Source organism: Rhinopithecus roxellana, chromosome 10, assembly GCF_007565055.1.
Source record: "Rhinopithecus roxellana isolate Shanxi Qingling chromosome 10, ASM756505v1, whole genome shotgun sequence".
Taxonomy (NCBI): Eukaryota; Metazoa; Chordata; class Mammalia; order Primates; family Cercopithecidae; genus Rhinopithecus; species Rhinopithecus roxellana.
In genome coordinates, this window is record NC_044558.1 from 128,362,227 (window position 1) to 128,377,259 (window position 15,033).

General features: G+C 36.7%; 1 protein-coding gene across 2 annotated transcripts in view; it reads left to right on the forward strand.

The window, feature by feature from the left end:
* Positions 1–15,033, forward strand: part of SLCO1B3 (solute carrier organic anion transporter family member 1B3) — a 110,302-nt gene that overhangs the window by 51,308 nt on the left and 43,961 nt on the right. For both annotated transcript variants that reach the window (XM_010361359.2, XM_030938348.1), the window contains 3 exons: positions 1,813–1,934; positions 3,836–3,982; positions 4,180–4,278. In XM_010361359.2, coding sequence (XP_010359661.1) covers positions 1,813–1,934; positions 3,836–3,982; positions 4,180–4,278 — 368 coding nt within the window. The remainder of the gene's footprint in view (positions 1–1,812; positions 1,935–3,835; positions 3,983–4,179; positions 4,279–15,033) is intronic.

Below are 15,033 nucleotides of genomic sequence, written 5' to 3' on the forward strand. Positions count from 1 at the left end.
ATTTTGATTATACTCAGTAAGACTTCACAACTTCACCCGCTGCTGTGTATGTTTTCCCACCAGCATTTCACTGAAGCTGCTCTTTCTAAGGTAACTGTGTAGTTATGATTAGAGTAAGAAGCTCATATGAGAAAACTGAAAATAGCAATAACTTAAATAAGATAGAAGCTTATTTTTTACATTTTGTAATGTAGCTAGTCCAAGGATGATGTGATTCTATTTTTCATCATAGTGCTATGCCTTGCATGGCCCTGTCCTCATGTTACAAAATGTGGCAATGTATTTCCAGGCAACAGGATAGAAGAAGAGAAGAACAAGAACAAAGAGTGCACATGGGCTGAGGCCCAGGAGCATTTTCAGAAGCAAAACACTTTCACTGATTTCACGTTTACCAGAAGTCAGTTACATTTTACAAATAGATCTAATATATAGATGTTGGAAAAAATATACTTTATTCCAGGCTTTCCTATTTCCAGCTTAAAAAACCCAACTTCTGTTACTATGGAAGGAGAGAAGAAAGGATACTGAGAGACAATGAACGGTTTGTTAGAGACATCAATTACTGAATGCCAAATCCAGCAATCGTGCCTTTTGGTCACCATATTAATTCTGTTTTTTCCCCCTATATTTGGCCTTTATAAGAACTTTTTTCTTGGTGATACTGCTCTAATGCGCATCATATTCCACAATCTTGATTCATTTTCCTATTTTTGTGGCTTCTTCATCATGCCCATCTTTCTCCTTTGTTTCTGACACCATAATTTCAGTGTCCCATAATTCCCTCTAATCTTCTTAATATCTTGTTCTTCATGATTTTTATGGAGAATATGCCTTAAATGCAGCTACCCCAGCTTCATCTTCCATTGCTCCCCACATTTGAGGATCACATTTTAGGCTTACAGTTCTTAGTGTGCCATAATATGTCATATCTTTGCATCTGTTACTTCTACAGACTTGAATACTTTTCTTCCTTTGCCTACCAATTAGAATTCTATCCATCTTCAATATTCATTTAATCTATCCTTCACATTGTAAAGTTTTCTTTGACCTACACCCCACCTCCAAGAAAAGCTGATTATTTCTTTTTTGTGGGTGTGTGACAACTCAGGACCTTGTATATTAAACTTACTATATCTTTGATCATATACATTTATCTTAGAGAGTGTGACATTTCCAAAGTACAAACACTGTGTGTTTTATTTCTTGTTCTTTGAAGTTGAGCAAAATGCCCGGCACACTATATGGTGCCCTTAGAGCTCACAGAGCACTTAGTATTTTTGAGCATCAGCATCCATCCCTAATCCAGCTCCATCTCTGTTGTTCTTACTAAGCTTTTCCTCATTAAGTTGAAATGAATTAGAAATTTGTTTTTATTGAGTTTTGAAAAGTCAAGCACTAGTGTGTGCATATGTGTGTGTGTGTGTGTACATGAAAGAAAATCTGACAGATTGACCATCTTTGATGATAACTCGAAGAGATAAATAGACAGAGTTAACAGATAAGAAAAAAAACCAACAGGTGAAACCAGGATATTTCATATCTTGACCAGAATATAAGCACTCTTAGGATAATAGCAAGGTGATAACCCACTTTGTTCACAGTGTATTGAAGTATCTTTCTCAGTGGACACTCCCATTTCACCCCCTTCTCATCACCTGTTCTGAAATACATGCTGAGAAGTTGACAAACAAGATTCTGGTAATTTGGAGAAGACAGTGGCTCAAATAAAGGGGAAAATTTCTCTGTATTTCTGGGAAAACTGAAAATATTCAGTAGACAAGCAAAATGTTCAATCTAATGCTGCTCTTATAGTTACAGGTATTCTAAAGAAACCCATATTAATCCATCAGAAAATTCAACATCAAGTTTATCAACCTGTTTGATTAATCAAACCTTATCATTCAATAGAACATCACCTGAGATAGTAGAAAAAGGTAAGAATTAATAGTGACAGTAAAACAAATTCTAGATTGATAGATTTAATCACATCTATAAAGTTTGTGATATTCTTTAGCAGAACTGATTTAAGAACAAATAGGAAGAACGTTTATCCCTCACATACAGGCAAAATCATACTGTTAATATATGCAGTCGATTCTTGAACAACACAGGTTTGAACTGCACCTGTTCACTTATATGCAGCTTTTGTCCAACCAAACAGAAGGAGAAACCCACCCTTGTGGAGGTCTGACTTAAATAGGCCGTTTCCACAGGGCCAATGAGAGGACTTACATCTGCATAAATTTCTGTACCTATGAGTTGTCCTGGAACAACTCTCCTAGTGTCCAAATGGATTATTATATATCAAGGGCATTTAGAAGTAGATAAGAATAAAGAACAAATTTAGTAGGAAATTTGCAAAGAACATACACATTTAAAATAAAAAAGCAGACAGTAGCAGAAATATGTGAATAATATAACTTCTCTTTATAGAAATGCAAAATATTATAGAGTTTGAAGACTTTGTAACTATTATAACACAATAATATCATTATAATGATAACCCCCAAATTTAATAAAAATAAATGAAGTGGAGGAAAAAAATGATTTCAAGTTTTATGTATTGCTGAGAGAGTATAAATTTGAAAGTCTTTCTGGAGATTAATTTTCTATATATATATATATATATTTTTTTTTTTTTTTTTTTTGAGGCGGAGTCTCGCTCTGTTGCCCGGACTGGAGTGCAGTGGCCAGATCTCAGCTCACTGCAAGCTCCGCCTCCCGGGTTTACGCCATTCTCCTGCCTCAGCCTCCCGAGTAGCTGGGACTACAGGCGCCCGCCACCTCGCCCGGCTAGTTTTTGTATTTTTAGTAGAGACGGGGTTTTCACCGTGTTAGCCAGGATGGTCGATCTCCTGACCTCGTGATCCGCCCGTCTCGGCCTCCCAAAGTGCTGGGATTACAGGCTTGAGCCACCGCGCCCGGCCAATTTTCAATATATATTAAAGAACAAAAATATACTTACCTACTTCCTTGATTTTTTTTTTTTTTTTTTTTTTTTTTTGAGACAGAGTCTTGTTCTGTTGCCCAGGCTGGAGTGCAGTGGCACAATCTCAGCTCACTGCAAGCTCCACCTCCCGGGTTCAAGCCATTCTGCTGCCTCAACCCCCCGAGTAGTTGGGACTACAGGTGCCTGCCACCATGCCCGGCTAATTTTTTGTATTTTTTAGTAGAGACGGGGTTTCACCGTGTTAGCCAGGATGGTCTCGATCTTCTGACCTCGTGATCTGCCTGCCTCGGCCTCCCAAAGTGCTGGGATTACAGGCTTGAGCCACTGCGCCCAGCTCTTTCTTGATTAATCTTAAGGAAATAATCAGAAATGTTCACAGGGACATTTCATAATCACAGCCATGACATCCGTGTTTAAGAGAATAAAAATAAAAATATTTTGTAGCAACAAGAGATTGTTTAAACAAATTAGCAAACTATTATTAAACACACTATTATGCAGTAATTAAAATTTTAATATAGAAGAACTCTTAACATGGGGAAATTGTGACAATATAGTGATAACTGTGTATGCACCTTAAAAATAACCAGGATTTTTAAGTACGTAATGTACATAATGAATATTATGCATATTTTGTGCATTAAAATTGTAGAAGATCTAGAATAACATTTGCAATGATCTTCTGTGTGTCGTGTAATTATAGAAATTTTTACTTCTTTTCTTTGTGCCCTTCCTTATTTTCAAACTTTGTAAATATGAATCATTTATAATTAGGAAAGAAACAAACCAAAAAAAAATGGAAAAATGAAGGGTTTAAAGTGGTTAAGTTCCTAATAGGAATGTTAAAATTAATTTTTAAAGTAAAACACTTTCTTATCTCTATAGGTTGTGTGAAGGAATCTGGGTCACACATGTGGATGTATGTCTTCATGGGTAACATGCTTCGTGGTATAGGGGAATCCCCCATAGCACCACTGGGGATTTCATACATTGATGATTTTGCAAAAGAAGGACATTCTTCCTTGTATGTAGGTAATGTGCAGAAACTATTAAATTTCATGATTACATTCCCTAGATCTACCCTTGAAATAATAATGTCATTAGTTTTTTCTTTTACCTATTAGAAAAATATTTGCAGAAGTGCATTGTGTAATATTACTTTTAAAAATATGTTAAATCAAAACCAAGTATTTGTGGCATCTGATTAAGTTGTTTTGTAACACTTACAGGTGGTTTGAATGCAATAGGAATGATTGGTCCAGTCATTGGCTTTATCCTGGGATCTCTGTTTGCTAAAATGTATGTGGATATTGGATATGTAGATCTGAGTAAGTACTATCAAAACAAGGTACCATGATAGTGTCTTTTAAGTGCAGGACTCCATTCTTCCAAAGAATTAAATTCAGTCTTTCAATAGTTCTTTGTGTACTATTTTTCAAAAGTTACAAGTAGGAAATAAATGTATTAATAATCAGAATAAAAAAGAAATTTAGCTCCTATTTATACTTTGCTTTTACAACTAAGTGTAAAAAGAGATTTTTAACAAATTTATTTTAGATTACTTGATCCAAAATAACCAAAATAAACTTGATCCAAAATAAACTTAAAATGTCCCTTTCCCAAAACTGGCCCAGTCAAGTAAATTTTATTTTTCAGTTGATGGTGACTTGGATGTTGATGTGTAGAACTCAGATATTGATGTTTGCTTTACCAAAGCCTCCTTGTGGCTGCTGCATTGACTTACGGCGGGGGTGTTTTAAGAGAGGCCACAGTGCATCTTGGTTGTGATCATTTTTCCTGGTTCTCACTGACGGCTTGGCCTATGGCAATATTTAATGAACAATTAAATATTGTTATATTGTTATAAACTATTATAGAACAAATGAATGAAGGAGTGGACACATAAATAAAATTTATGAATTTTGTCTTCACTCTAAGAGCATGCTTTATTTCTCCTCTCATAGAAGAATGAGAGTCAATGTTGTAATATCTGCCTCGACTTCAGGCCCTCCTTCCTGCAAATATACCTTCACCATATCCATATTTATCTTTTTTTACCCATACTTATGAAAAAATATTTATCTTTAGCTAATATTAGTAGATCCAACTGGGGTTTAGATTTCCTCTTTCTGCCTCTACTACATCTGCACCCTCTCTTTTCCTCAGCAAACACACTCAAGTCTATCCCATCTATGTACACATATACATTTTTATATCCCCAAAAAACTTTCCAATTGATTAACTGTTTCTCAAATTATCTTCAAAGCCAAGTACCTAGAAAAAGTAATCTAACATAAGTGTCTCACCTTCTCACCTCCCATATACTTCTCATCCACTATAATCTGCTTTACCGCTAATAAAACAATCAATTCTATGTAATTTACTAATTGTAATGGATATTTTTCTATAATTTGTTTTAATGGATATTTCTACTACTTATTCAATTTTTTTCTTCTTAGATTTTTTTAAAATAAGTGCCTAAAACTCAACCTGTCAAAAACTGGTCTCATCGTCTTATTTCCAAACCCACTTTGTTTCCTATATTCCCTCTTGATGAATATCTGTACCTTAATTCAATGATGGACTGAATTCCTATGTCTTGTAATCTCACACTTCCCTTTATTTAAAATTGGAAAAACTTTTTTTTTTTTTTTTTTTTTGAGACGGAGTCTCGCTCTGTCGCCCAGGCTGGAGTGCAGTGGCCAGATCTCAGCTCTGTTTTTTATTTTCATAGTTCTCAAAGTCTCTTTCAACATGTGACTTTTCTCATATAACCCTTACTTCATCATTTCCATTGGTCTCAAATTCGGTGCTCCTATTAATCATCAAGAGCATGGCTTTATTGTAGTCCTTCTCACAACAATCTATAAATATTTGCATACTTACCCACCGTCTCTTTGAGAACATTACAGAATTGTGTCTGTGTTAGCATATAATAACTCATCAGGGTTTGTGAATAAACAAATATGATTTTCTTGAGGACTTAAGTAGATCACTCCAAAGAGACCAAAGGATTCATTCCAAGATGAAATAGCCATTATTGTAGGCCAACGAATCATGAAGTGTTTTCTATTATAAAACAAAAGCAAGTACCTGATGATATGTTTTATATCTTCCATGTTAGACATGTGGCCTAGTGTAGCTATACATTATGTACATTATTTTTACTCATTTGCTCTAGTTTAATCATTGCTTTTTAACACAGAGTACAAAATAAGTGTTGAAGGTCTTTAGGATAGTAGTTTTGTAGCCTCTCTGTTCAAAAATAATCACACCATTTTAGAATTCATGGTGATTCAACTTCTACCCCTGACCGTTCAGACCTTATCACATCTTCTCTTATTCCGTGAGAAGCATGAAGTGAACTTATGCTAAAGTATACTTTGGTAAACTTTAATTTCTACAGGAGCCAAAGACATAACATAAATGAGTAAAGAGTATCAAGGACAGGAAATTAGGGTGTGATGGTTAGAGTGGGGAGAGTTGTTGGTGCACTACTCTCCCCATACACCCCAAAACTCATGTGCTCCCCAGCTCTGGTCTATATTTTTCATACAGAATTTTGGGACCAGAATTAATAAGGCTTTCTGATTGGTTTTCCAGAGAATCCAGGAACCAACATTTTTACACAGAATTTTCCAATTTTTAAGATTGTGTGTGAGCCACGGGAAACACTGGCAGAACATATCTAGCTCAGTTATGACCTTTAGTTCCTATATATAGACCAGTGAAAGAACCAAAAAAAAAGTCATCAAAATTACATTTCTGACAGGTGATGAATAAACACTTAGCATGTATAATGGAGTTACTGATTTAACTAGTCATTTCCTGAAGTCTGCCTGAGTTGTTGATTATGAAACAATATGATCACATAAATCAATTTTAAAACCAGATCAGTCCATACTAGAAATTAATATATTTCTAAATAGTTTAAACCAAGTCAATATTTTTTCATGTCAATGATTTTTCTTATAGATCAGAGTAACGGCATCAGTTAAGTGTGCTACAAACTTCCATGGTGTGTATGTTTCCGTGTGTGTACGCTTTCTTAATTTTCATTATTTTTATTTTATTGAGATAAGAACAATTAAAATGAATCCTACCTCCTAAAAGTACAGTGGAACCTTGAACAGCACAGGTTTGAACTATGCATGTCCACTTATACATAGTTTTTTTCGATAAATGTGTTGGAAACATTTTTTGAGATTTGTGACCACATGAAAAACCTTGCAGATAAACTACGCAGCTTAGAAATATAGAAAAAGTTAAGAGAAAGTTATAGTGTGAATACATAAAATATATGTAAATACAATTTTATAATTTACTATAATAAAATATACACATATCTATTATTAAAAGTTAAAATTTGTTAAACTTTCCACAGAGAAACTCTTATAGACCTTAGATGATGCCATTCCCAGTCACAGTATTAAATCATAACTGCATAAAATTAACCTGTAGTGCTTACTTCACTGCTGTAAAAATTCTCTAACCATCTCCTGTTACTATTGCAGTAAACTCAAGTGTTGAGAGTATTTATTTAAAATGCCATATGTCATTCATCATCTCCATGTGAGTAGTTTTCATCACTCTCCAGTAAGTGATGAATTACGGTAAAAAGTGAACCCTTGTGTTTTCTGTGTGTTTTTCATCCTGTTTAGTGCTGTAGCATCAACCTTAAGTAACACTGTGTGAGCCATATGAAGTGCCACTAGTGATGCTGGAAGTGCTCTCAGAAGCAACGAAAAGTCATGACATTATAAGAAAAAGTTGAATTGCTTAATATGTACTGTAGAACGAGTTCTGCAGCTGGCTACTGTTTCAATATAAATGTATCCAGTACAAGGACCATTGTAAAACAAAAACTAAAACCCACACTCACAGAAAAATGGAATGACATGAAGCCTCACTGCAGCTACAGCATTGGGCACAAAAACCCATCCTTTTAGTGAAATAGCTTTTTATATCATATTGAAAATTCAACTTTTATGTAGATGCAAGATTGCTATCAGAAAGGCATACCTGTAGGCTCGAAACATGGTTCAAGAAAAAGTGAAGTCATTATATGACAACTTAAAGCAAAAGGAAAGTGAATGATTTAAAGCTGGAGAATTTCACGCCACTAATGGATAATTTGAAAATTTTCGAAAGAGGTTTGCCTCAAAAAAGTGTCAATATAACAGGAGAAGCAGCTTCTACCACTTAGGAGGTAACGGAAAAGTTCTAAATGGCACAAAGAAAGTCATTGAGGAGAAAGGACATCTACCTGAGCAGGTTTTTAATCAGATAAAAGTGCCCTATTCTGGAAAAAAAAATGCCACAGAGTACACTTATTAATAAGGAAGATAAGTGAGCACCAGGATTTAAGGCAGGAAGGGATAGGCTAACTCTGCTGTTCTGTGCAAATGCAGTGGGGTTTATGATCAGTACTGTTCTTACCTATACAACTGCTAATCCCTAAGCCTTGAAGGGGAAAGATGAAAAACAGTTGTTAGTCTTTTGGTTGTATGACAAGAAGTCCTGAACAATAATAACTTTTTTTTTCTGAAAAGTTATGACAGTTTCCTTCCATGCTGTGTTCCCAAAGACAGGAAGTACCTTGGCAGGAAGGGTTTACCTTTTAAAGTCCTTTTGATAATTGGCAATGCTCTTGGTCATCCAGAGCCTCATAAGTTGAATACTGAAGGTGCTGAAGTGGTCTGCTTTACCTCAAATGCAGTGTCTCTAATTCACCCCCTAGATGTGGGGTCCTAAGGACATTTAAGGCTCATTACACATGTTACCCTATAGGAAGGATTGTAAATCCTGTGGAAGAGAACCCCAACAGAGAGAACATTATAAAAGTCTGAAAGAATTACACCACTGAAGTTACCATCATTGCTATGTAAAAAGCCACAAAAGCTGTCAAACAGGAAACAAATTTCTACTGGAGAAAACTGTCCAATTGTTGTGCATAGCTTCATGGAATTCATAACCATTCAAGAAAATTATGAAGAGATTGTGGATATGGCAAAAAAAAAGGTGTGAAGTGAAGAATTTCCAGACATGGATCTTGGAGACATTCAAGAGGTAACAGGCACATCAGAGGAATTAACAGAAGACAACTTGATGGAAAGAAGTGCTTCTGAACCAACGTCAGCTGATGAGGAAGAAGACGTAGAAGAAGCAGTGACAGAAACAAATTGACATTAGACAATCTGGCAGAAGTGTTCTGATTATTCAAGACTGTTTTGACATATTTTACAACATGGAAGCTTCTGCAATGTGGGCACTGAAACAAAAGCAAACAGTGGAAGAAGAATTGGTACCACATAGAAACATTTTTAGAGAAATGATAAAGCAACAAAGTCAAATAGAAATTATGATGTGTTATGATGTGTTTCTGTAAAGTCACACTGTGTATACCTGCCTTTCCTGTCTTCCTTTTTACCTCCTCCACGGCCTCTGCCTCTACTACCCTAGAGAAAGCAAGAACAATACCTCCCCTCCCTCCTCCTCCACCTACTCAATGTGAAGAGATGAGGATGAAAAGCTTTATGATGATCCGCTTCCACTTAATGAATAGTAAACACATTTCCTTGTGATTTTCTAAATGTCATTTTCTCCTGCTTAATTTATACAAATAATACAGTTTATAATACATACAACATGCAAAATATATGTTGACCGTTTATACTATTGGTAAGAATTCTGGCCAACAGTAGACTATTAGTGCTAAAAAAAAAAGCACTTGATAACATTCAACATCCCTTCTTAATCAAAGCCCTAAAAAATCTGGGGATAGAAGGAACATACCTACCCAAATATATCTACAAATTCAAGTTAAGTTTTGGGGAAACTAAAAGTTATACACGGATTGTCACCTGTGTGGAGGGTAAGCCACCTTAACTCCCATGTCACTCAAAAGTCGACTGTACAATTCAGGATTATTAACTACAGGCACAATGTTGTTCAGCAGATCTCTAAGGCTTACTCATCTGGTATAAATGAAACTTTTTATACCCATTAACTGGGAATTCCCTCTTTCCCCTTTCCCACAACCACTGGAAATCACCATTCTACTTTCTGCTTTCATGAGTTTGACTCTTTTGTATGCCTCACATAAATGTAATCACTCAGTATTTGTTCTTCTGTGACTGGCCTATTTCACTTAGCACAGTGTTGGCAAAGTTCATCCATGTTATCACATACTGCAGGATGTCCTTTCTGTTTCAGGGTGAATAGTATTCCATTATATTCATAGATCACATTTTCTTTATTCATCTCTCTGTAAATATTAGGTTGTTTTCACATTTAGACTGTTGTGAAGAGTGCTGCAATGAACATGCAAGTGCAAATATCTCTGTGAGATCCTGATTTCAATTATTTTGGATATACACCCAGAAGTGAGATTGCTCCATCATATGGTAGTTCTATATTTAATTTTTCAAGGAAACTTCATACTATTTTTTTATACTGGGTGCAGGATTTTGCATTCTACCAACAGTATATAAGTGTTCAAATATCTCCACATCTATGCCACCACTTTTCTCCTTCTTTATTTTTGATAGTCATCCTAATGGGTGTATGGTGATATGTAATTGTGCTTTTGATTTGCATTACCATGATAATAAATGATGCTGGATGTCTTTTCATGTACCTGTTGTTCACTTCTATATCTTCTTTGGAGAAATTTCTATTCAGGTCTTTCACTTATTCTTAAATCAGATAATTATATTCTTGCGCTATGGAGTTGCAGGAATTTTTTGTACATTTTAGAAATTAACACCTTATCATATATATGCTTTATGAATATTTTCTCTTACTGTGTATGCTGCCTTTTCACTCTGTTGATTATTCATTTTGCTGGGCAGAAGCTTTTTAGTTTGACCAGTTCCATTTGTCTAATTTTGCTTTTATTGCCTGTGCTTTTGGTGGTACATCCATGAATTATTGTCAAGACAAATGTAATGAAACTCTCTAAGTTCTATTCTAAGAATTTTATAGTTTCTAGTTTTAAATTTTAGTCTTCAACACAGTCTGAGTTTATTTTTTCAGTATATATAACGGTATAATATCATTCTCTTGTATGTGAATATCCACTTTTCTCAACACCATTTGTCAGAGAAACAATTATTTCACTATTGTGATCGCTTGTCAAAGATCAAATGACTGTATACACACAGATTTCTCTGGGCTCTGTATTTCATTCTATTGGTCTATATATCTATCTTTATGCCAGTACTGTAATGTATTAATTACTTTAGCTTTGACATATATTTGTAGTCTGAAAGTGTGAGCCATCGTCTTCATTCTTTCTCAAGATTGCTTTGGCTATTTGAGGTCATTTGTTAGTTTCATATGAATTTGAATCTGTGGATATATTTGGGTAGGTATGTTCCTTCTATACCCAGATTTTTGAGGACTTTTATTATGAAGGGATGTTGAATTTTATCAAGTGCTTTTTTAGCATCAATTGAAATGATCATAGGATTTTAACCTTTCATTCTGTTTATATAATGTATCAGATTTATTGATTTGCATATGTTGAACTAACCTTGGATCCCAGGATAAATCCCACTTGGTCATGATGAATGATCATTCTAATGTATTGTTGAATTTGGTTTGTTACTGTTTCGTTGAGGATATTTGCATCAATATTCATCAGAGAAATTGGCTTGTAGTTTTCTTTTTTTGATGTGTGTTTGTCTGGTTTTGGTATCGGGGTAATATTGGCCTCACAGAATGAGTTTGGAAGTATTCCCTCCTCCTCCATTTTTTGGAATCGCTTGAATAGTATTGGCATTAATTATTTCAGTCTCTTTGTTAAATTATCTGATAGTTTCTGAATTTCTTCTCTGTGTTATCTTGAATTTCTTTGAGTTTCTTCAGAATAGCTGTGCTGAATTCTCTGTTTGAACGATTACACATGTCTCTTTCACCAGGATTGTTCCCTGGTGCCTTATTTAATTTGTCTGATGAGGTCATGTTCTTCTGGCTGATCTTAGTGCTTATGTTATTCATCAGTGTCTGGGCATTGATGACTTAGGTATTTATTGTAGTCTTTGTAGTCTGGGTTTGTTTTTACCCATCCTTCTTTACTAGGCTTTTTAGGTATATGAAGGGACTTTGGCCACAACCTCAATAATACTGTGGTTTTTACAGTCTTGGAGAGGTACAGCCTTGGTGACCTTGGAAAGTATATGGAAGAATTCACTGGATTATTAGGCAGAGACTCTTGTTCTCTTCCCCTACTTTCTCCAAAGTAAATGTAGTCTTGCTCTTCCTGTGCTGAGCTGCCTGGAACTGGGGTTTCACTGATATAAGCATCCTTGTGGCCCCCCACCACTGAGACTGTACTGTACTGGGTAAGACCTGAAGCTAGCACAGCACTGAGTCTTGCCCAAGGCCTGCTGTAACCACTATCAGAAGCCAGCACAGCACTGGGTCTTGGCCAAGGCCCTCTGTAACTACTATCGGGCTACCATCTATGTTAACTCAAGCTCAAGGGCTCTACAATCAGTAGCTGGCCAAGCCAGCCAGGTTTGTGTCCTTCCCTTCAATGCAGTGAGTTCCCCTAGGCCTCAGGCTGTCCTATAGATGCTGTCTGAGAGCCAAGGTTTAGAGCAAAAAACCTTAGCAATTTACCTATAATAGATGTTCTATTCTACTGTGGTTACACTGGCACCCAAAACACAGCACAAAGTTCTTTTTGCTCGTCTCTCCCCTTGCCACAGGCAGAGGAGCCTCTCCCTGTGTCCACCGCCACCACAGGCCCAAGGAAGATTCTCCCAGGCCACCACCCATGTTCAATTAAAGCTCTAGGGCTCTTCAGTCAGGTTATTATGAATGCTGCCAGATTTCAGAGACTCATCCTTCAGGGCAATGTGTCTCTTAATTCAGGACTAGGCTATTGGACAGCATTTCTACACTTGCCTGTGGCCCAGGGCAGGTCTAGAAAAGGTGCCTAAGAGCTTAGTCCTGGACTCAGGGACCCCAAAAGCCTTCTTGTTGCTCTACTCTACCGTAGCTGAGCTGGTACCTAAGGTGCAAGACAAAGTCCCCTTTATTTTTCCACCACTTCTCTTAAAGAGAAGGAGTCTTTCGCCATAGCCACCACAGCTGGGAATGTGCTTGGTCACACCTGAAGTCAGCAAATGTCAGAGCCCAAGGCCCGCAGTGTATTAATTTGATACTGCTGCTGGTTATTCAGGGTCTGAGGGCTCTTTAGTCAACTGATGATAAATGCTGCCAGGAGTGGGTGCTTCCCTTCAATGCAGTGGATTCCTTTTTGGACCAGGATGTGCCTACAAATGTTGTCCATGAGTTAGGGCCTCAAAACTCTGTCTGGTGCCCTATTTTACTGTGGCTGAGCTGGTATTAGAAAAAAATATTTTGCAATCTATGCATTAGAAAAAAAGAATCACCTCTCCAACTGTTCATGGACAGACCTTATTATAGGAGAAAACCTTCATCAATCAGCCCAGCCATATCTTCTTGGGTCTCTCAAACTTGCATGGTCATCCAAACTGCTATCTTTGTCTTAGGATCCCTCAGGCTTGTAGCATATGCAGGGTCTTATCAGCACCTTTAGACATTTGAGACAGAAGACAGTCCTTAGTCAACTCTTAGGAAAGTTTGAATATTTGGCATGCTGTCCAACTCTTTCCCTCCCCCTGGAGAATTTGGAAGCTGAGGTTTCTTACCTCATCACTCTGCTTACATCTAGGGGCAGGAGGAGCTGTGACAAGTGCCCATGTGCTAGTTTAAATCATCATTTTTGTCTTCTTTGTATACACAGGGGCCAAGTGTATGCCTAACCCAAAGACAAGAAAGACAAAATACTTTTCCTTAAATAGAATTCAGAAAAGATGAAATGTTATACGTGTGGTCCAAATCTTTGCTTCCCCATGGAGGAGCTAAAAGCTGGGATTTTGTTTTTGTTTCTGTTTGTTTTTGACTGCTCACTCTGCACTAAGCTAGGGAGCAGGATCTGTGATAAATGTCCACATACTGGCTCGTCTTTATTCTCTGTAGTAGCCAGGTGACTGGCATGTGCTGGATCCTGTCAGTACTTTGAGGCAGATGAGATAGAAGCCAATCCATTAGGTAGCACTTGGAAAGGTTGAAATGTTGAATGTGCAGTCCAATGCTTTCTCTCCCCAAGGATAAGCTGGGAGCATTTTTTAAAAATTTTATTTTACTTTAAGTTCTGGGATATATGTGCAGAATGTACAGGTTTGTTACATAGACAAACATGTGCATAGTGGTTTGCTGCACCTATTAACCCATCACCTAGGTATTAAGCCCCACATGCATTAGCTATTTGTCCTGATGCTCTCCCTCCTTCTGTCCACATGACAGGCCCCAGTGTGTGTTGTAGCTCTTTCTGTGTTTATGTGTTCTCAGTGTTCAGCTCCCACTTATAAGTGAGGACATGCAGTGTTTGGTTTTCCGTACCATGTTAGTTTGCTGAGGATAATGGCTTTCAGTGTCATACATGTCCCTGCAAAGGACATGATCTCCTTCCTTTTTATGGCTGCATAGTATTCCGTGGTGTATATGTACCACATTTTCTTCACCCAATCTATCATTGATGGGTATTTGGGTTGGTCCATGACTTTTGCTCTTGTGACTAGTGCTGCAATAAACATACATGTGCATGTATCTTTATAATAGAATGATTTATATTCCTTTGGGTATATACCCAGTAAAGGGATGGCTAGATCAAATGGTATTTCTGGTTCTAGATCCTTGAGGAATTGCCACATGTTTTTTGTTTTTTTCTTTTTCTCTCACACATTCACTCTGTGTTAAGCCAGAGGGAAGAGCTGTGTCAAGTGTTCACATGCAAGTTTAAACTGCTAGTTTTTCCCAATTGTGTGGTACAATACTGAGGAGGAGAATGGCAAGAGGGTGTCTCCGATTATTTTACTGGTTTTTGTGTATCGGGTTTTGTACTTTCCTGATGTGTAGGAGTCTCTCAATTAGTTTCTCACTATGAAATTGATCTGAGTATTACTCACAAATGAAATTGATCTGAATATTACTGTTGAAATCAGTATGTTCATGGAGAAAAAGGTATCTAGTGCTTCCTATTCTGG